At 30.1% G+C, this 24599-nt stretch overlaps 1 protein-coding gene across 1 annotated transcript; it reads right to left on the bottom strand.

Moving 5' to 3' along the window:
• Window positions 1-4321: 4321 nt before the first annotated feature.
• Window positions 4322-17580, bottom strand: LOC131616263 (beta-amyrin synthase-like). The gene is made up of 15 exons (XM_058887543.1): window positions 17344-17580; window positions 16877-17062; window positions 14805-14894; window positions 14438-14635; window positions 14269-14344; window positions 10193-10359; window positions 9908-10099; window positions 9710-9823; window positions 9467-9589; window positions 8880-9083; window positions 8707-8787; window positions 8050-8418; window positions 5873-5956; window positions 5661-5744; window positions 4322-4653 (listed from the first exon to the last, which is right to left on the bottom strand). Exons 1-15 carry the CDS (start codon window positions 17542-17544, stop codon window positions 4525-4527), a joined length of 2298 nt encoding a protein of 765 aa, XP_058743526.1. The 5' UTR covers window positions 17545-17580; the 3' UTR covers window positions 4322-4524.
• Between the last annotated feature and the right edge of the window lie 7019 nt (window positions 17581-24599).

The following is a 24599-nucleotide window of genomic DNA, read 5'->3' as shown; positions in this document are numbered from 1 at the left end:
GGGCGGGACGGTCAAATTATTGGGTGAGGGTCTACAACCTTGGGCCTCCCCGCACTAAACGGGCATGTCCGTCCGGGCCCGTTTTTTCACCCTTACTTCTATGTCATCTAAATAAATTTAAAATATAAAAGTGACAAAATGCATGATATTCATTGGTTGACCGTGTAAAATTGATTTATAATGTCAATGCATCTCCTATTTTATATATATATATATATATATATATATATATATATATATATATATATATATATATATATATATATATATATATATATATATATATATATATATATATATATTAGTAAGAATAAATATTTAAAAATGTAATATATCTTTTTTTTAAATAATTAACACCACACCTATATTTCTAATATCAATAAATTTTGCTTAATTATCTTTTAAGTATTTTTAATTAGGTTGTTGAAAATGCTGAACAGCTTCATTTAATGTTACAGGTGTTTGTTGGTGTAGCACATTTGTACCTAATGTAATTAACATAAAGCAGATCAATTAAGAATATAGCGTGTTTTTGTTGTTATGTTATTATCATGTGGTTTTCGAAACTTTTTCTAGAAAAAAAACCATTTATTCTATTTGTTTTGAAATAAATGTTTTTTTAGTTTTAATTTTTAAAATAGCTATTAGTTTTTTTTTATGATAAATTACTTTTTACTAATTAAAATTATATATGTAGTTTTTTTAATGAATATATATAAGACGTATATCATGATAATGTTATTTTTATGTGACAACATAAGAATGAATCTGAATCATTAAATTTTAAAATAAATAGTGAAAATTATGTGTCATTTTTTTATCTCCTCCATCATTTAAATAAACACCCTTATTCGGCTGAGGTATAATCTATTTAAATAGACACTCTTATTTTTTTAAATTAGAAATTAAATAAAATATTCTCTCAGTTGGGCTAGTAACCGATGAGAAAAGTTTCACATACACTTCAAATTCCAGCAATTACATTTTTTACTTAACTCTTTTTTTAATTATCTATTCACTCGGTAAGGCTAGAAAACAATAGTAAAGTCCTTTGAGACACACTTCAAATTTTTATTTTATTTTCAATTGGCATTTTTTTTATTAATTAAAAATTAAACAAGTAAATAATCGATGGAAAAGTCCCTCATTTTTTATTAAATAATTAAATAATCTAGTCCCTTAATTGGCCCAGCAATAGATGAAAAAAATCTCTCATAAACACACTTCAAATCTCAATAACTGTAATTTTAAATCTTAATTAAATAAAATACTATTTTAATTGATGCCATTCAATTATTTTTATTTTTAAGTTAAAAAATACAAGCTATCCCCTCATTTTAGCCGCCCAACCGATATGGAAACTATTTTCTAACTATTTCTAGTACAATACAACGATATTCCTGTTACTTTTGCACAATCAAAACTCATGAACTTTATTCTACTAGAGGAAAATTTATCTCCTTCAAAACTTAATCTTCTATAAATGAGTGTGTCATTCTTCATCACTAAACGAAACTCAAAAACATCATTTCTTCCACCATTTTCTTCTCCAACCTGACACCTTTGTCTTGAAACCAAGGAAAGCATAAAATAAGAGATCAAAATGAACCTCAGGGTTAAATTAAGGGGCAAAAATAGTATTAACTCAAAATAATTAGGTCTTGGATCTTCCTAGAGAATTCTCCCTGCAAGTGAAGTATGGTACAAAAGACAGAGCCCTAATATTTCACCTTAAGAAACATACACAAGTACTCTAAGCCCCTTAAATAAGACCAAGAGGGAGGATACACTTGTGAGGGAGCCAACAACTTGCTTTCCAACAAATAATGCTGAAATGCAATAAAAGGAAATTTGAGTCCATACTCACAGAAGGCTACATCGTATATAGGAAATTGAAAATCGAGGTACCTTCCACATATATTTTCTTTTGCGCTTAAAATGATAACGACCCACTCATTTGAATCCTCCAAGTTCAGGTGGTAATTAAATAGATATGGCCATCTAAATTACAATAAACATATAGTGATCCTAGGTAGACAAGTTTAACAGTTTCCCTTTAATTTTCTAAATTTGTAAGTAGAATAAATTTTATACAGACAACTAATTTTTCATCTCACGGATCACTATAAACATGATATCTATTTTATTTTTAATCAATTTTAATTGAGTTTATATCATCATTGATCATTTTACAATTAAATAATTCATTTCAAAATTATATGCGCATCTAAATATATTATATAGGATATCAAATTAAATAATACTCAATAGCAGTATAGACAACTAACTTGCCATATCTCAGTCATTATCAGGATAATATCTATTTTTTATATGATAACAGTGATATTTTTTATACTTTTTATGTACAATGCTTGGCATTGAAAATTGATTTCATGACCCTTTTACACAAATTTATGTCATTCTTGAGCTTTCTTCTAATTTGTTTGCTTTTTCCTACTACTCAGTTCTTTCTCAAGGCCATGTTGGATATGATGTAGGTTTTGAATGTGAGTGCTTCTTAGACAATAGTTCAAGTGAAAGGACCATTTAACTAGACTTGTTAAAATCGGTTATTCGGCTCTAAACAGGTGTGTCCTGTGTAATATGGATTCGAGAATTATTACTCGAGTCCTGTCTTAAATAGACTTCGGGCTATCCAACTCTAAGTGGACTTTTTTTATTAAAAAAAATTAAAAATAAAAACTTCATAATATTTATTATAAATAAAATTAAAAATTATATTATTTTAATTATAATACATTTTTAAGTACTATATTATCTTTTATAAATATTATAATGTATTTTTAAATACAATATATATCTAAATTGTATAAAATTAATACTTGAATATTTAACATAAGAGAAAAATTAATAAGTGAAAAACTAATATAATACGATGAAAGAATGTTGATTATATTAATGTATAATATTTAAAAGAGAAATATTAAATAAAATTGTGATAAAATTTAGTAAGATGAGAAAATTCAATGTGTTATTTTGGAGTAAAACAATATACATATTAATATATATTTTTTTAAATTTATAATTGTACGAGCTTAATAAACTACCCATGGCCCGTATAGACTAGCCCTAATGAATAAGAGATTTTTCAGTACTCGGTTAAAAAAATATTGACTCTAATTTTAAGATTAAAATTCTATTATTTTTCAGGTCTGACGGACCAACCCGTATGAACTAGCAGAATTTAATAAATCCATATATAACAAGTTTCACAAGACTCAATTTATTCGGTATGCTTTTGTGTGATGGTAATACGTCACTCCACAATGATGTCGAATTATTGGTTTTTTTGGTATGATCTAGCAAGTTGCAAGCAGATAAAGGAAGCAGTTGAAGAAATAAAAGCCACTACTGATGGAAAACAACACGAGTTAAATTCCAAAAAAACAAGTATGAGTAGAAAAGAGGGAAACTCTATATATTGATGAAACTCTATATATCCAACGAAATCTATATTTTTTTTTATCACTAGAATATATAGATGGAATCTAAAGGAGCAATTCCTTCAACCAAATTTAAATTGGATGATCTCGAAGAAATAATTCCTCCAAAAAAGAATTAGAGCAATGTGTTTTTAGAACGCCGCCGCAAACCTAGAATTATATGAAACATAAGACTGGTACATAATCATTTCTACGCACACTACTTGAAATCACTTGGAGAAAGAGATTAGAGAGAGTAGAGAATGTATGATTTGTGGTGGAATTAATTAGTTTCTCTGTCATTTTCATTGAGAATTATATATGAGTTATATATCAATGTTAGTCACAATCTTACACACACAAACATAACTACACAAAACATAATTTTTGACAAACTATGTATGACTCTTAACTAACATAACAAAGTAATTAATTGCTTGGTATGAACGTTTCACTCCAAAAAAACATAATTGAATAACAAAGTAAAAGAACAATGAGTTATGAATGTTTTCCTTGTTTTGCATATTTACTTCTCGCAATGCATCTTTCTCCGCCTTTTTATAAATAAAAAAGGAGAGAATGTGGAACCTTGTTTTGCATGTAATACGCTCACATCCATCGTCTTGTAACATTTGGTTGATGATCAAGCAACATTTTCTTGTATATGGGAGTTTGTAAGTCCTTTTAATTTTACTGAACCTCTATAATTCTTGGTGTTTTTTTTCCCTGAACTTTTATTTTCCGCATTTATTCTTTCTACTGCTTAATTTTTTAAAGTGATTTTAAACTCAGATTTTATTTCCCTAAAATTTTCAAAATCTAATTTTTTTTTCAAACTATACATAACTCTCTTGTGTGTAAAATCTCAAATCCAACACTTACTACATAATTCAACAACTTTTGTTTGCGAGTAATACAAAATCAATACTAATTAAATATAAGATTTAATAATATTGAATAAGTACATATGTAAGAAATTAATATATAATAAAGTGCACAACTTTTTTCTCATGATTCCCCTTCAGATTCACCTTATTCATTATTATAGATATGGTTCCATCTGTCTTTTGCTCACATCTTTCTATTGTGTTAATACAGTGGATGACAATAAAACGCGCTTACGATACTCAGCTAATGCCCACATTGGAAAAGTACTTGTATACATTGGATAATGTAACATGAGAGTTTTCAATGATGCTCCTGTGATTTCCTGCCATAAATAAGACATGAATAAATATGAGAGAAATACTTTGTTTATAAATCAACAATTTTTAGAAAAATATTACTCCCTTTGTTTTAAAATTAATGTCGCATTTGTAAAAATTATTTGTCCTAAAATAAGTGTCGTTTTTAGTTTCTAATACAATTTTATTTTTCCCTTCCAATTGTACTTCATCCGTTTCATATTATAAGAAAATTTCACTTTTTAGGTTCCTTAAATAATTAATGTATCCGGTTATAAATTGATCATTCAATGAGTCTAAAAAGTAAAATTTGCTTATAATATGGGACGGATAAAATATCCTCTAATTAATACTCATAATTTACTATTTCTCTCATATTGTATTAATGATAATTAAAATACACCAATAGACAATAAGAATAATGTTGTAATATTGTTATTCTCTCTATTTCATTTATTGTATTTTCTTAATCTATGTGAAAGTGTCATCTATGACATTTATTTTGGTACGAAGAGATGAAAAACATAAAATAATTTCATTCATAATAATAAAATTTATTAGTTATTTATTTTTGTAAGTGTAAATCGTTTTAAACGAAAATTAAAAAACTATGACCAATTGTTAGTTGGTCTAGTGGTGATTGGCGCTAGACTTGGTAGGGAGAACCACGGTCCGATCCCCTGCAACTTCGATCGGGAGGGGGCTGGAACCACTTGATGCCAGAACTGACCCCCGAACCGAATAAATATAGTATAGGGGGCTGGAACCACTTGATGCCAGAACTGACCCCCGAACCGAATAAATATAGTATAGCATAGAAAACTTTCCAGATGATTAAATGAGTAAATATTTTAATTTCTATTTATCTATAAAAATAAATATAAGATGTGAACTTATTTTTTTAACAAATAGAGCATGTAAATTATTTAAAGTTGACTAATTAAACTCGTGAGTTACTTTAATTATTATTATACTTGTGTTATGGCGATTTATTATTCATTGCATATCAATATTAATAATTGAGAATATAAACCTGTTGAGGCCAATTCCCATCTTCTAATTGAGAATTGATGATTAATTTTGCAGCACAATGAAGAGGAGTAGGATCTATTTCTGCCTGCATATAAGAATTACATAGCCCTTTTGTGAAGATTAATTCATTAAACACTTATAATATTATAAATGAAATATCTAATATGATACAAAATGAATAATTAAAAATTTTAAATTTAAATTTAGACAAACCTGGCCGGCATGAATTAAGCCCATAAGAGCCCATGATGTTTGAACAACATTGGATCGAACTTCTTCTTCAAGGGGAACATATGTCTGCATTATTTTCATTTAATGAATTATAATGTCATTGTTTGTTATCAATGTGTCACATTTATATTAAATGGAATAATTTGATTACCGATTTATAATATAAAATTATGAAGTGTGAAATCCAAACAATATATTTCCACTAGCATTCATTTTTATATTTTTTGAAATTGAAGATATGTTGCCACATATTGGAGGGTGAAATAAATTCAAATATGATAATATGTGGCGTGAACATAAAACAAGTGATGATAGTAAATTAACGTATAAAGAAAATGCAAGGAAAAATGTACAAAAGCTTTTGGAATTTATCCAAAAGAATAAAACAACAAAGAGTTTAACTAAAGTTCTATTAACACACTTGCCCTTAAAAATGACATTCTTACGGATAAGGAAATTGGAAATGTTGGAATAGAGAAGAAAGGCACAATAGTGGTAGTGAAATGGTTACCCTTACACAGTGTAAGTTACACTGTCTAACTAAAGAGACATGTAAGATAGGGTGTACTTTTTTGTTGAAGGAAGCAACAATTTCTAAGCTACTGATCCAACACGAGCCAATAGCTCAAAAGGTCCAAAATAAAAAAAAATCCAACTTTTGATTCTTGTGTAATGCAATTGAAGCGTGATGGTAAGTTTGTAGTTTGACAAGGACTCTGTCACCCACAACAATTTCTAAGAAGTTTCATTTGTTGTCGGCAAACTTTTTCATGACAAATTTAACCTTAGCCAAATTTGTTTTAAGTTGAGTTGGATAGCATCATGTTTAACGAGCAAATCCTATAAAACATGAGGTTAGAGGACTGCCATTCTTAATCCACAAAGTAGGGTTCCGCCCATATACGACTTGAAAAGGCTCATACCAATAATTTCATATACGATTTGAAAAGGCTCATACCAATACTTGTTTGATGTAAGGTATTATATCAAAATTCCAACTAATTGAGGTGGGGTTTTCCCCAACTATAAGCACAAGATACATGAAAGGAAGAGAGACTTTCTCACAATGAAGGAAGTCTTCAGCTGAAATGAAAAAAGCGGAATCAACATTCACCCTAATAAGGCTACTTTTGAAGAATTTAATGCGAAGACTCGAAATTCTCTCAAAACCTCTAAGAATAGCCTTAATACACATAAATTATCTAGAGTTAGATCAACCATTAGAATAGTATCATCAACATACTGGAGATAAGACTCTATAAGGTAGGAAACATTGACTCTAATAAAGACCAATTTCCTCTGCCCTTCTAACTAAACAACAGAGCCCCTCAGCTAGTAGGAGAAAAAGGAAATCAGCTAGAAGATCCCTTTGTTTCAGACCTCTTTGGATTTTAATTTCTTGGGTAGGACGCACATTGACCAGCACTGCATGATTCCTAGCAAAGACGTAAGCTTTCATTCCAGATCTCCATTTAACAGTAAAGCCAAATCTAATCAACATAAAATCCATAAAATTCCAACTAACTGAATCACAAGCTTTCTCAAAATTCACTTTAAAGATGATATAAGGTCTTTTAGAATTTTTGGCTAAGTCCACCACCTCGTTAATAGCCATAACTCCATCAACCAACATTCTTCCTTTAAGAAAACTAGGTTGGTTAGGAGAAATGAATTTTTCCATCACCTACCTAAGTCTGATTGACGACATTTTAACCACCGTCTTATAAAGGGATCCTACTAGAGAGATAGGTAAGAAATCCTCGAAATGCAAGGGGAAGTTAACCTTAGGGATCAATGTCATAAAATAAGAAGCAAATCTATGTGATAGAGATGCAAAATGGTGAAAATGCTCAAACATGATTCCTAGTTCATCCCTAAGAAGACTCCAAAAACTCTTGATAAATGAGCAGTTTAAAACCATCAAGACCTATACTTGTATCTTGTGAATAGGGTTTTTATTAATAGTTATTTGTTGCCTCTTTCAAGAAAATGTGCAAAATATGATCATGACACATATACATTTACATTTACATTTCCATTTTGTAGTTTTTTAGATTTTGTTATGCAAACAGAAATTTTTTTACACGTAACTCTTTAAATTAATCTATGGACTTGTATATGACTATAAATACAAAGTGAGGCCAATTTCTAATACTAACCTTTTTTAAGCATGAAAGAAAGCTCTCCCCCCATCCACCGTCTTTTCTTTGTGTTTGAAGTAGAAATTTAGAGGCACGGGAAATGGCAGGACAATTTGTGTAAGTCTTGCCAGCAGCTTCTAGACCATTAAGTGCATGCCAAGTACTATAAATGAAGCAAATTCCCCATTTTCCAAACCATGAACCATTAGTTGTTTGTGAATCTTCAATAAACTGAACTGCATTTGCAATGCAATCATCTATCTCGCTTGCTTTAAACTGTGGATACATCTTCTTAAATAAAACTAAAGCTTGAATTATTGATCCGGTGCATTCAACATATTCATGTTCAACAATAAGGTCTGCAAATAGTTCAGTGGGATTGAACATCTGTAAAAAAAACAAACATAAATGTAATTAACATTATTTCATATGTTTAACTTATAGATTATAATGTATCAAATCACAATATGTATAGATTTACTTAAAGTCACATATTTTGATTAATTTAATGAATGTAATTAGTTAAAAGTGTATAATAAAAATTACATAGTCACTGTATATCAATTAAATTATTTTTTGTATATATGAGACAATAGTAATGAATGATCTTCATCAACTAGTGAGTACACACATATTATTTATTTATTCAAAAATATGTATAATAGTAATACTTACTTCAAACCATTTTTGAGTTCCAGCTGGCTCCCACGCTGCTAAACCCCCATTTTTACTCTGCACGAATAAACAAAACATGTAGTTAGCTTATGAAATTTGAACATCAAATTAACTAAATATGTAATAAAAAATACTTAAGCAAAATAAAAAGTTTCCTGAAGTGATAATAGGATATTGATAGAATCATATAATCGTTCTGGTTCCATCTTATCCCCCACAATCTCTGGAGGCAACATTGATAAAAGTAGACAACACTTTAAAGCTTCTGCGGTGCAATCAGAAACTTGCCATCCAATGTCTTGATCAGAGAATGGCCACGACCCTTTAGAAATGTGACGATACATGCTCTTAAAATCTCCTGAAGGGTTATCCCTTATCTATAAAGCAAAATTATTGTACAATATGAGTGTACTTATACTAAATGAAGTATGCACAAAACTATTGTTTTCTAGCATAAAGAGCCCTAACTTGATAATTTGTTTTAGCAAATTAGAGCGATTTTAGTTATTATTATTATTAATAATATTTTTTTACACTAGTTTTAGATGAAATTTGAACTTCATTATTTGAGTTTATATTGCTAAACTCCTACCACTAGAACGACACTTGATGGGAACCTTAATAGCTAATATAAATGTATTTTTATGTGGTTAATACTAACCTAGATATCCCAAATATCTAATTAGTGAACAATATGTTCTTGATACTTACTGAATTTGAAGGGCAATTCTATGATATCACGAAAATTAATTATTTATACCTGAGATTTTTTGATGTAATCATGTGCTTTGGCAAGTGTAGAACCTGTTTCTTCAATTAGGTCAGTGGCAAGTAATGCTTTAACTGAAAAAACAGCATCCCATAACTGACTACCAGCAACACTCTACAATATCATACAAATATATGATGAATTTATGTTGTTATTAATAAAAAATATAAGATAAAGTTTTATCAACAAAAATAATAATATGATCATAAAATTATTAATTGTAGTAAAATATACCTGCATTGTCATTCCATCTTCTGAAATCCATAAGTAATCTGGTAGCCTTGCAATATGCTTTTTAAAAGCATCACCATTTGGATCTTCTACCCAACAAGCTAGCATGCATAAAACCTAATGCATGTATACACATGTTAATTGATGCATGTGACTGAATAATCAATCAATATGATTTATTATTGTAATGATGCTAATTACCTTTTCCACGCATGCCAAGTTTATGTATCGACTATTCTCATCCTCATAGTGAATATGCTTCATCGTTATATGGAGAGCTTTTTCTCTAACCAACTTATTAAGAGGCCAACAACTCAAAAGTGACTCGGAAAACATGTATAAACTATCCCATATTATGTCTTGTATCCAAGGATGTGGATAGTAAAGATCTTCCTATAATACATACATACATACATATAATTATTAGATTATTGAGTCTTTAAGATATGCAGTTTAATTAGTAATTAATCATAATATCTTGCACACCTTAGCACATTGATGACGTGCTTTTCTCCAATCAACTTTTTTATAAGGTTGAATAAAGAGTTCTTCTCTCAACTCTTCAATAAGTCGTGTGATTGGGCCTACAAACTTTTTTCCGTACAAATAAGACATAGGCAAGTAAACCAATCGACAATAACACCACATTTTAGCTGCAATAAATAAAGTAGTTTGTAATATTAAAAGTTGAATTAAATGATAAATAGAATTAACATGTTAAAACAAATATTTATGGAACAATATTTTTCTTAAAAATATTTATGGTCTATTAGTAGTTTATAAAACAAATAGATAAGACTAAAAAATATTTATGGTCTATTTTTCTTTTATTAATTCACAATATTTTTCTCCTATTTCTAAAAATGAAAATATGTCAGTTGATTTTTTATTTTTACTTTTATTATTTCAAGTCAAAAAATAAGATTCCTAATTTTAGATGATGTGACAATTGAATTTTTTTATGTGAAAAATATGAGTTTACTTTATACTTTATTTGCGAGTTTGGGTTAGTAAAAATGAATTGAGAGTTTTGTATATCTAATCTTTTAAAAATCTTTCTTAATTACAAACTCAAAATTCATCTTAAGCGAGAGGATTAAAAAATTATATTGAATGGTGATTTTTAAGAATTTAGAAGAGTTTAGATAATAAAAAAATAAATGTTAAAATGTTTAGATAATAAAAATTGATATGCGTAAACGGGTATGAGTATGTGTATTTCATTACTCATAAGGTATGAATATGAGTACATACATTGGTACCCACACGGGTTTGGGATTGAGTATCGGGAATTTTATAGACCATATATGGGAACAAATATTATTAGGGGTGTAAGTGGACCAAAAAATAATTAAACCAATAATTCAAACGAAATAAAACCGATTGTTTTTTGGTCAATTCTAAAATCGAACCAAACCAATAAAAAATGATTTGGTTTGATTCGGTTCTCAATTTTAGTTTTTAAGAATCTCTTTTGTTTAAATACCTAGAATTAGGGGTGGAAAATGGGCATGTCCATCCTGTTTAGTCCAGCCCTACGAAAAAATGGGATGGAACGGGCATACTTGAGGATAGGAGTCTAAAATCTTAAGCCACTCCGCACTACAAATAAGGGCGGGGCGGGCAACACACCTTTTACACTTAAAAATATAAAAATTCATGTAAATGCAGGTGGCCGCAAAAAAACGGGGCGTGGTCGGGCGGATACGTACATTAGATGGTGCGAACCTAAACCCTTGGCTCTCTCTCCACTAAAGTGTAGGAAAAAACGAACATTCCCAATGGGTCATACCCATTTTTCCAGCCTCACCTAAAACTTTATATTGGTAAAAACCCCTGTCACAAAGTTATCTATAGAATGTTGATTAACTATATCTTGAAAAGGTCTAAATTTTGGGGTAACAAGTACATCATCACTATAATGATTAACACTTTTTATGACGAAATTTTCATCTACAAAATGTTAAAAACCAAGAGGATGTGTCATGGGAGCGTAATCTTTATTTTTTGTAATAAGATAAACAACATGTTACGTTGGTTTTATAAAAAGTCGAGGTAACACAACTATAAATTAGTGCATTTTTTTTCATAAAAAATTAATAAACCTGAAAACCGAGGTAATATAGTTATAAGAACCTCGTTTCGAATCCTCGTTTCCGCATTTAAAATTTGTTATCAATAAACAAGAATAGACAATAATAGAAAAAAGAAATATTTCATTGATAATAATAAAAAACAACACAACCAAGAAAATTACTCAACAAATTCAAACTTCATAGTCCACTCAATTTCAACATTACCCCTAACAATCCCTAACTTATAGAAAAGTTCATAAAGAACTCTTCCATAAGGTATAAGGAAAATTGTTTCCTCCCGAGAAGTATTTATCATTTCCTTTAAGAATATGAAAATGGTCAGAGGAAGATTAACTCTGATGTAGTAGGTGAAGAATAACAAGAGATGCTTGTCATACCAAGTAAGCATTTCCAGGCTTTTCTCTCTTGGGCGAAGATTTACCAATAGAAGTTGAAATCAAAATTTTGTAATTGGGAGTAGAGAAGCAGGACTATACAAATTATATTGTTTGGCATAAATTCGATTAAGTTGGGTTTAGTAGACATTGTTGAATTCATAGTGTTCAACAGAGCTACTTGCCTGTTGACAGTTGATTGTCATAGCAATCAGTGATGAAAAAATGAGAGTCATTATATAGGACTGAATGACTTCATCATGACCAATTGGAACAACGGAGACATTCATCAAAAACTCTTTAACAAGATTAGTGTATATGGGGCCATGAAGAATGTGAAAGTAACTATTCAACCTCCATTTGTTAACAGCTTTCCTTAGTTCAAAACGATTGAAACCATTGAAATCTACATACTTTTCATTGATAATGAACAACAAATTTGCATTCATTTTTGATAAACTAGGACTTTGAAACAAGTTAACAAGACACAGAAAGTTGGTAATGAGATGTTGAAAAAAGGAAAAGACTTTAAAACAATGTTTGAAGAGACAATGAGACGTTTAAATAGCTCAAAAGTCCCCTTGATAATCTAAAAGAGACGTTACGACTTGAATATAGCTAATCATTGTTATTCTAGTGATATGAATTCAAAACATGCGCGTCATATCGGTGTTCAAACCTCTCTTATAATTTTTATTTGTAAATGAATGTTCTAACTCATCGGTTTTCTTAAAAAACCGAGGGAACATTGAAACCTCTATTTTAATTGTATTTTTTATTTGTATATAAATGTTCTAACCCGTCGATTTTCCAAAAAACCAAGGGAACATTGAAACCTCTATTTTAATTGTATTTTTTATTTGTAAATAAATATTCTAACATGTTCTTAATCAAATCCTTGTCGTCCATTTCATGACTATCAACGCTCAAGACATTACCATTAGTGATCCGCACGAGACATAAATAACTTTCATTATAAAGGCATTCTGAAACATCATAAAGCGGTTGAAACTATCCTCCACTTTAAGATTTGCAATAGTTTTTAAGAGAAAATTAATTATTTATCTACCTTTTTTTTGTTCCCCAGAATTATCAAAGATTTGAAGATACATCATGAAGAGTTTAAGATTTGCAAGAGTGTTTTCTAAGAATATTTTTTTATGATGGATTGCAAAAGCAGAAGATTGTTTGGGTTTAGGTTTTGTGTTCTTATGTATTTATTTGAGCAGAATTTTTTTTATTTATCTAACCATTTTATATTAGAAACAAATGCAAGCAAAAGTCATAGAGAATATCAAGGGATTAAAAATTCAACATATGATCTTCATGGACAATTAATTTTATCTGTATAAAAAATGTAATATTCTGGATAAACAGTGTAGTTTGTAAACAAATTATTTTATTAATATTTTGTATAAACAATGTAACGAGTTTTATTATAACAAACGAATAACCCATCGGTTTTGTTATTAAACCGAGATAAAAAAACACTAGATTTTGTAAATAATAAACGTGCAGAAGCTAAGGTTCGAACGAATGCGTTAATAAAATTAAACCTCGGTGTTTTAAACACCAAGGTGATAAGTTTTTACTTTTTATGACGACCTTGTTTACCTCGTTTCTAATGCCTAGGTGAAAAGCATTTTATGTCCAATGTTAGATGTGTTATTTATAGTAGTACATACTGGATGATAGAGTGATCTTGTTAAACTTGTCCTTAATTTTATATCCATTTTCTTTCTTTCCTTCCCTAAAATGCATGTTAAAATATGGAAGAGTCTTATTAGACTCTAATGGTGTTTGCCTTAGAGATGAACTATTGGAAAGATAAGATTTCTTGGATCCCTTAGTCGAAGATTTTAGGCCTAAGAAGGATGAAAATTTGGGGTTAGAGATATGTATTTGACTAAATTGGTGCTTCTAGGTAAATGAATATGGAGAATATTGCATGATAGTGACATTTGGGTTGACATCCTCTCTGCTAGATATAAGACATGTGTGGTCAAATATGTCACTGGTGGGAGGTTAGCAAGTGGCAGATTTGAGTAATTTATAAGTTAAGAATAACAAATTAAAAATTATTTCATTTAACCTGGAAGAAATGAAGGAAGAATCCAAAATTCGGGAGGCATGGGATTGCATCCGCTCCAATCAAATATGCCAAGTATCTACGTATGAATTGTTCATTTAAATTAAATTAATAATAGCATATGTTATAAAGGTATGCATGTATGTGCATTTGTATTAAAAAAAGAATGTACCGAAAGCCATATTTTTCCCCATGAAGGTATATGTGTTACACCACCATGATCACGAATCCATTTTATAGCTCTAGCACAAGCATTCTCTTCACCTTCATGAGGCATTTCTCCAAGAATTCGCATGCATATGTAATTAAATGCAGTACAAAACATGGTACTATGACTCTCTATGTGAAGTCCCCACCCTCCATCTTCATTCTTCAAAATTTAAATAAAAAAACACATTACCACCATTAATTATTTATTTATTATTGTCATGATGAACTTAATATTTAAGTATTGTGAAACTTTAATAATAATACACGAAAATGAAGAATATATCATTCTTTTTTATCAACAAGATTGATTGAATAAAATATGCATATACCTGATGACAATATATGTAACGGAGAATCTCTTTGCGATATTCTTCTTTAAATATTAAATCAAGATGTCCTGTTATATACAAACAAAAAACCTGGAATATTTTAACCAAGTAAAAAAAATTAATTAAATCATAAAAAATATTGTATAAAACAATTATAAAATATAATTTTAATGTAATCTTAATTCGTTGCTATTTAAAAAATTGCATGGTAATCAAAATCAAATTAGACCAGCCACTTCGACCAGTCGGATCGAGAATCGAAATCCTAACCAATTTGTTTGGGCATGAAAATAGACATGCAAACAAATTGGGATTTAATCATAAAATTCATCAAAAACCGGTTAAAATGGGAAGGCGGATGGTTTAGACAATTTTCAAGGTTGGACCATATTTTGCTTTTGATTTATAAAGTATGATAAAGGATTTTGTTTTGAATAAAAATGATAGTTGCTTTTATTTCCTTTTTCTTTCTTCAATCACTCTAGTACACAAATTAAAATAAAAACTATTCATAATTCCTGTTGTAATATATTTATTTAATGAATGAAAATAAATTTTGTATACTAATACATAATATACAATACCATAAAATAAATTGCAATGCATAACATATGAGAAGAGGAAATAATAAGACAATATTGTGAACAAACAATTGATAAAACCAATAGATTATTCATTTTTTATTATTATTATTATTATTATTATTATTATTATTATTATTATTATTAAAACAAATTTTTTGGTCCTATCTACATAGCCTATTAAAAATTTAAGAGACTATAAAAAATTTAAAAAATTATTAAATATTAATTATTATAAAATTATCAATACTACTTTTATATTATTTTAAAAATCTAATTATGATTGTGTATTATTTACTCTTATATATAAACTAAAATATTTATTTATTTATTTATAATTGGGTCACCGAAGTTCAACTTTAATCTAACCTTAAAACCCTAAATACATAGATATAGGTTTCAATATTCAGTCTCAGTCCAATTTAGATTAGCTTGAAAAATTGACTCCATATATGTCATAAAAAGAAAAAGTGAAATCTCTGTTTATTTCTTTCTTTGTTCATTTCTCTATTTATTTTCTTTATTCATTTCTCTATTTATTTTCCTTCTTAAGGTGTTAATTAACTTATTCAATGGCAAAATTAAAATTTTTCTTACTATATTTCTTAAGGTGTTAATTAACTGATTTAACGGCAAAATTAAAACTTTTTTTTAAGTATATGTCTAATGTTAATTAGTCGTTACTATATTTTTAATTTTTATAATATTATAATAACATAAAATATATTTAAAAAATTATGTAAGTCCTTCAAAATCTTTCTCTAATATAAATTTGGGTTTTCATAAATTAACGAATTGTAGAGGTTATGAATTAAAGTAAATTCTCCTACTAAAACCTTTCAATATTTTTCACTCAAATATTCTCTTATTTTAAAATTATCTTCTCTCTTTTCCATCAACCTCTTAAAAAGATCCTAAGAGATTGTTATTTGTCCTCTATTGCTTCTAATCGACTAGTTTCTTGTTTGAAGAAGTAGAATCTCAAACAAGGGTGCAATCTTTTAGGTTGATACCGGCTTCATTTTATTTAAAGATGTAAAAGTTTTTACTATTGTATTGTAGTTTTAGACTTAATAAATAATACTATAATTTTTAAATATTTTAAAATTGATGGTATTAATTATAAAAATTATAATAATAATGGACGTGTCTATTCCGTTTTTAGAAAATGACGAGGATCTTTGCTCTAATTTATTTTTTGCCTTTATTGGTTCGAAATCTGGCCTCTACTGAAAATGTTGGATTTACGGGAGCAGCTTTAAATGCTCAATCAGTACTGACTCTGATTTTAAATGCATAATACACTGAGTTTTTACTGCACAACAATTATTTTAAAATGTCATTTTGTTACATTTTCTTCAATACAGCAAAATTTGTTCTTTTTTTTTTTCTGAACTTTTTAATTTAGTGTTGTTTTTGCGATAGTTAACAAATTTCTGAACATCTTTTATATATATTTTTTGATTAATTAATTAATTAACATGCACTAACCCAGGGAGGAGTAAGAAATAAAGGACCCGCAAAATGAGCTGGCCAATGGCCATCACTGACTTGCAATGCTGATAGGTGATGCACAGCCCTTTTCAAAGTGATTACCACTTTTTCATCTGTTATATCCTCTTCATCTTCTATCTTCACACTTGATATTGTTTGTTTGAAGTTTTTTTCTCTTAGAATCTGCACCAAGAAAAAATATAAGTTTGCTTGGTTACTGTTTTCTCAACTCCATGCAGATTTTAAATTATCGAAAAAGGATATGCATTATCAGTATAAAATAGTTTTACACTTTCAACCAATGACGACGGTATATTCTGCTAAGTTATACTGAAAATTTTAAATTATATAACACGGCAGAATGATATATTTCTATTGGATGACAGTGTAAAACTATTTTAGACTTTTCAGTCCATATTCATTAAACTCTTAAATTATTATCAACCGCACCAAGAAAAAATTACCTGAAAGCGCCAAAGAAGGTCACTGCAGGCCTTAACCTTGAAACGGTTATCATAGAAATGTTGACGAGCAGCTTCAACTTGAGCTCTCTCCTCAGAAGTACCAGCATTTGGATCAAACTCCCATGTCTGTCTTCCTAGAAAGTTATTTGTGCTGAATATGTTGGGGTCATTTCCACCATCTGCTATCTTCAGCCTCCACATGATATACTTTAGGCAAAAGAAACAGGTTACAAGCAAACTATGAGACTTATGTGTGTAAGCTGAATCACACAATATGTATTTATAAGGAGGCACAAGATAGAATTCGTCTCTCCTCTCTAAAATTACCAACTTATCTATTAAGTAAAGTAGTAATACTATTTTGACACAGTTTTTCACCATATTCTTACCCCAATCAGTATTAATTTATACTAAGAATAAAGTATTTTTAAAAGATAAAAAATAAAAGCATATTATTTACAATAAGAATATTTTTTATAAAAATATTTATCAAAACTAATTTATCACCTAAAACTTTATTATTTTGATGTCAAAACACTCTATAATCAAAATATAAATTATATTAACTAATTTTGTATACTCAATTAACCAATTTTATTTTATCACGATTATTTTTTAATGTTAATTCACATATTAATCTAACTATGAATTATAATAATTAAAATTTCACACTCCATTAATCAAAATTATTTTAGAGGAACAGAAAGAAATAAGTAGTAAATTCAAAATCACAAAAATTATTGTTGTCGTATTTGTGAACAGTGACATGCAATATAAATGTAAGGATTTAAAGTGTAGAACTTGAGGTAGAACTCGTGCAGTTAGCTAATAGTTAATTGGGTCAGCAGAATGTTATGAGGATGCAAAGATTCTAATTTTTTTAGCACAAGCTAAACTACTCCTAACAACGGTCAGAACTTGTTTCTTCATCGCCAAATTCTTCAACAGATAAGCTAGTTGGACAGAGAGAGAACCATCGAGCTTTACGGGAAGCAAAGCATTCTCCACCCCCAGTAAGAGATGTAGAAGCTTTATTTACTTCATGGAGATACCTATCCCGTTGAAGCTTCAGATCGTGAATGCTATCCTTCATTCGTTGCTTTTCATCATAGTGATAATCAAACCAAAAATCCTCCTAATGACTGGATGCACCAAGGGCCAAAGTTGCCGAGGCACGCCGGGTATATCAAGATAGAGTAGCCAGTTCTTCCTTCAGAACAGGCCCGAAAAGCTTAGCCAAGTAAGAGAAATCCTCATCCAAAGGAGGAGTTTGGCGACCCTTGGCAGAACGAGAGTCTAATCTTGTGAGTAAGGGGCGGGCAGTTAGATCCAAAACTTTCAGTAAAGTCGGCATGGCTTCTGCAGCAACGTCACTCCTGATCCACAGTATTCCCCGCCTTAGAAGTCAAAGTTGCACTCATTATCTATGAAATCTGCATACAATTACGGGTAAAGAAAATACATCACAGATATGCAGATGTAAAATATCAAAAGCCCTAAAGGCTCTAGAGCTTGCCAAAGATGGTTTTTCTCTCTTCCCAAGACCGAGCTCCTATTAACATCCAGATGTCAATAATGCGCTTCAAGCATTTCTTGTTGACCTCCTCCACCAGATAAACTCCTATTGTGTATCCTAGATTGCAAATAAACTTCATTAACCGACCCCACTGGTACTGAGCCTCATTAGGGAGATCTTTTTCCTTGTATACGTAAAGACGATTCCTGTGAAGAAAATTACCCTTAATCCAATACTTGGAGAATAGATCGATACATTTTCCCTCAACTCTTCCGTCAATGTTGCAAACTACAACATGGGCTTCAGAACTGGCGGGGGTTACCTAAAAGAACTGGTCCTCAAGGGGTTGGAGCTTCAAAAGAGGTCCAAAGTGGTGAATAGTCAGTTCAAGGTAGATTAATCATCTGCTCCTCATCCGGGTTGCCGGGTTACGTGAGTTCTTAAGAGACGAAAGAAAAGGAAATCAAATTGTTCTCCATTCAAATACTTGCACCAAGACTGGTATACCATACTCGCACCAATACTGGTATACCTTCATGTATGCCTAGCATGTTGGACGAAGTTACCATTGCCAGGTGTTTCAAAACCTCTATCTCAATGGCAGTAAAGGGAAGACGAAGGCTCATGATAGAGAAAGTGCTTTCATAGAAATCAATGGCCCAATCACCATACTTGTCACATATTCTTTCATCCTCAGAAGGACTAAAGATTTCGCGGTGGGAAGACGGGCCGATTTCTGTAAACGCGTCGTCAAGGCCACCTGCTCAGAAATAATGAAATAGTAGATAGAATCATCCAACAATAAGGAATATCCTTCTAAGATTTATGAAAATTTTCTCTAGTTTTTTGCCCATGTTGCGCTAATGTTACATTTGCAGGAATATAAAACACTAAAGAAGAAAACAACTGCTATACTTGAAAAGAAAAAAAAACTCAACAAAAATTGACATTAACCCTTATAAAAGTGACTATAAAGTAGCATGAAAAAAGGATTCATCAAACACGTCCAATCACTTGCACATAACACTCGAGTGTTTTAGTTCCCCAAGAACTATAATGATGACACCTTTGAAAAGACATTTGAAGTATGGGGCATTAAATGAATCATTCCTTAAAGAAATTGAAATGATTTTTCTTCATCTGTCTTGAGGTGATCAAGGGGTGGTCGACATCCGAGGTAGATGTATTAAGCCCCCCTGCATACCTATACGTTGACAAGGGTTTAAGAAGCCAATGTTATGGGTCGACGTCGGTCGACCACCAGGAAAGGGCCCTATTAATTCCATAACCTTTTCAGAACATAAGGATTACGATCCTAATGATCACAAAAGATCTCATCTGCAAATGCATCCAATGGAACTCTAGATTTCACGGCTAACTAATAGTAAATTTGTTATTTCACTCTCCCTCTCTCTATACATAATGAAGGCGTAAAATTAAGGTAAAAAGTTTCAAATTCAATTTTGTTTCACTCTTCTTCCTTACATATTGACTTGAGCATTGAAGTTATAACCCTACCCCACAGCATCAAAAGTTGTGATCCACCATCATCATCATTTCTTCTCTCATTTCTGGTTCTAGAATGAAATAGAAACCATATCAATGAACTCATAGATCAAGACTTACCTTTGATAAGAACCAAATAACCAAGAAAAGATGCTCATTGAAACTAACCCAGAACTATATTACTATGTCAAACCACTTTACTTGATCTTGAAAAAGACATCAAAGAAGGAAATGGAAGTGGGACAATTCAATAAGTTTATGAAGATGCTTGAAAAAAAATACAAGTTAACAATATATTTTGTGAAGAGCATATGCCAGTTTATGCAAAATTTATGAAAGAGCTCTTATTTGGTAAAATTAAATTGAAATATGACGAGAATATTTATTTAGCAGAAGAATGATGTGTTATAATCCAACACAATCTTCCACCTAAACTTACAGACCCGTGTGTATTTACCATCCCGTATTCTATTAGTTCACTGAAGATTGGTCATGCACTATACAATTTAAGAGAAAACACTAATCTGATGTCGTTGTTTATGATGAGAAAGTCAACTCATTGAGAAACCAAGCCAACTTAGATGACTTTTACATTAGTTGATCAATCTATCTCTTACCCGTATGGAACTCTCGAAGATGTACTAATGAGAATTGACGATTTGTTGTTCCCACCTTATTTTGTGATCCTTGATATGGTAGAGGACTCTGAAACGCCGCTACTTTTAGGAAGACTGTTATTATCAATAGGTAGAGCTTTCATTGATGTTGAAATGGGAGAACTTATTTTGATATTCAACAAAGAAAAGTTTGATTTTAATGTTTTTGAATCCATGAAACATCAAAAAGATTATCCTCAGTGCTATAAAATTGATATAGTGGAAAAGATTGTTCAAGAAGTAGATGAGTCACCATTACAAGTGATGGATCGAATCATTTTGAATTCCATCAAAGTATTTGAAGATGAATCTGATATAGAGGTAAACAAGTGTTTACTTCAATTGTAAGCTAACAAGTTCCGAGAGCCACTAAAAAGATTATAGAGTTATGAGGTAGCTAGTGAGAAAAAGATTTCAATAAAAGTCATCTCATATGAACCTGAATTGAAATAGCTTCTGAAATACTTAAAATGTGTATTATTAAGAGTTTATGTCAGTTCCAACCTGTCGTGAACTAGTGTGATGGTTGGTGTGACGGTTTTGGCACCCGTCGTGAAACAGGTTAGGAACACACGATTCTACGACTGTACTGCAAGCATCGTAGTTTTTAAATTATGGTACTTTTAATCGTCGTAATCTACCAAAATAACCGTCGTAATCTACCTTGAGCCGAGACTTTTTCAACACTTGCAATTCATCCCAAAGATTATTTCCATACTTCCATAAGTTTCACTTTTTTTCAATCTTAATATTTTCATTATAAATGTTTGTCATTCACAGTGTAGCATTTAAGATATATCTGTGTGGCGTTAATGTTTTGATTGGCTGGCTTGAGGGTTTCACTTGGATCACTAATGTTTATTGTGGAAAAATGTGTTGACAATGTCTTGAGCATTGATAATCAATACATGAATGATAAAGATTCATTTATAATCAAAACTATGTCACTTTTCTCTCAGATATTTATGAATATTGCGGTAGTACTATAGTTTATTTATTTTTATATTAAAATAAATAAAATAAGGACTTTTCACCTCAGTTGTCAGCCCACCCGAGGGAATAGAATACTACTATTACAACGCCAAAAAGAAAATGGTAAATTGTAATGTATATCTATAGTACCCCAATTTTGTTCGGGTAATAAATACTTTTCAAAAAAATTGCATGTTCTTTTATTCTAATTTAAACTAATGAGTTAGACCAATTTTGAATTAATTAGTTGAACTGAGTCGTTTGTAAATTTTAATTGAGTGTGCGTGACTGTGATAGGATCAAATGTCATTGCATATAAATAAATATTGATACATTTGTATAAATTTAGCCACAAAGTCCACCATTGTTTTCTTGATTCAGATAATCATATCATATTTAACATGATGCTCTTTAGAATAAACAACTTTTAAGTAAAAATTATTATCTTAGTATTAAGAGTAAAATGTCCAAATAAAAGAAAATAAAACAATTGTTTTATTTTCACTTTCTTACTCTGACACCAAACACACACTAAAAGAAAAACAATACAAAATAGTATTTGAAATTCACCCTCAATTCATCAGCATACACACATTTTTCCTCTAACATTTTCACTATTTTCATCCTAAAAAAATGAAATGATTGTTTCAAAACCCTAATCTTCCCTATATAAAAGGAATAGGGGAGTGAGTTTTTTTGTTAGCATAAGTATAAAAAAGCATAGAGCAGAAAAAGAAAAGAGGGAGCTCTTCCATTTTGAATGTGTTTTGTTTCTTCAAGGAGGTGTCTCCACCATTTAAACCACCATATTCTATCACCATCATTAAACACGACACAAATAACTTCACCATTATCATTTTTAAAATCAATCAAGGCACAATTTTCGCTACCCAAAACTACACCTTTGAATTCCCTATCGAACATAGGGATACATAGGAGCAAGATACACATCTTGTCAAGCACCCTAAAAAACATTTTTCCATTTCTTGCAAATATGTCATAGTAATTAGGATAAATCAAATACATTAGGGTTAATGAAATATTTTGCAAAAATAGTTAGAGGTAATCGTTATTTAAACGGATGTCATAAGATGCTTACACCTTCCATACGTATAATCGACTCCCGAACCTAAATTTAGTTGTGATGGACATATTTTTTTCATTAAGGTTTTTATCAATGTTTTCCTTAAAAATATAAACTTTGGCGACAACTTCATTTCTTTCGAGCGTTTTCGCGCTCGGGTATTTTTTCACGTCGCGACAATATCACTGAAAGAATTTTACCATCCACCTCGTTTTGGATTGCAATATTTTTAAGTATGATTTAGAATATGTTTATAAATGTTGTCAGCAAAAGAAATATTTAAACCATTGAATTTTTGTTTTGGATGAAAATATTGAGAAAGTAATCCCAAATGTAAAAAGGGATTACAAAATGTGGAATCAACAACAACATCGTCATTCCATGAGATAGATTGCAGGGGACAACAAATGTTTTGTTCAAGGTTATAAAGTTAGCTTCTTCAATGAATGAATGTAACAACAACAACAACTTTGAACGACATAAGATGATTTAGGTTACGGAAAAAATTTAATGAGCAAATGTTTTTATAGGTTGCATAATATTTCCCCTCGATTGATAGGTTAACCAAAGAAATAGATGACATAGTATTTACACAAAAAAATAAAATTAAAAATAATGACGCCATTATAAAAGAAATAAAAGATAAACTATAGTTGCTGGGATACGAACACTACTACAGGAAAAAAAGATTTGAGCTCGGACGTGAAAGGGCTTTAACCTCAGTTATAGAGACAAGGTAATGAAGGGCGTCATGAGAACTCATCACTTTACCCCTCGATTATTGTAAAAAAGACGGGTAAAGTATTCTTCACATGGATTCGTTCCCCAACTTCTGCATTTTATTATTTTCAAAATTGGATGGCGCGCCCCATTATCTCACGGTTATTTGAGAAATTGAGGTAATAGATTAGCATTATTACCCTAGTTTAAAATAATAACCGAGGGAAAAATATTTTTATTTATTTATTTTTATTTTTCTATATTTTGGTTTTAACCTATATTAGAGAACCATATATTGGCCATTTTTGAAACAGAAACATTATTATAGAACCATACTTTAGTCATTTCTGAAACAAATACTTTGTACCTTTTTCCACTTTCTCAAACAAAATCATTATACCATAAATATTCATTGTTTACACCATTTACAAAGTCAAAATGACACATGTACACCTTATAATTTTACAACAAATTAAAACTCAAATGCAATAACCATTTGCAAATGATAAACCAACAAAAGCAATAACTAAAATGCAAAGTCTTATAGCCTTTCAAAATGTTCTCTTTTGTGATTTGTCACCGGTTGTTAAGCACGTGTAGTTTGAACCACATTTGAAACCAATTAAAATCATCAACAACAACAACATTAATTCTTTAGTAAAAAGAATATAAAAAGATAGATGAGTAAATATATATCACTAAGTGATATAAAATATTTACTTATTATTTTTATAATATCCCTTTTTTATGACCATAACGAATAGCATGCACATCATCATCAGAATCATTTTCTTTTGATGAG

This window comes from Vicia villosa, linkage group LG7 (assembly GCF_029867415.1).
Source record: "Vicia villosa cultivar HV-30 ecotype Madison, WI linkage group LG7, Vvil1.0, whole genome shotgun sequence".
Classification (NCBI taxonomy): domain Eukaryota; kingdom Viridiplantae; phylum Streptophyta; class Magnoliopsida; order Fabales; family Fabaceae; genus Vicia; species Vicia villosa.
This window is presented reverse-complemented; position numbering and strand designations above follow the sequence as displayed.

Excerpts from the sequence above, each read along its gene's own strand:
- LOC131616263 (XM_058887543.1), bottom strand. The coding sequence starts at position 17,544 with ATGTGGAGGCTGAAGATAGCAGATGGTGGAAATGACCCCAACATATTC. Across the intron at positions 14,345-14,437 it reads GGGGAAAAATATGGCTTTCG|ATACTTGGCATATTTGATTG; the intron begins GTACATTCTTTT and ends ATTCATACGTAG. Across the intron at positions 10,100-10,192 it reads CACGTCATCAATGTGCTAAG|GAAGATCTTTACTATCCACA; the intron begins GTGTGCAAGATA and ends TATGTATTATAG.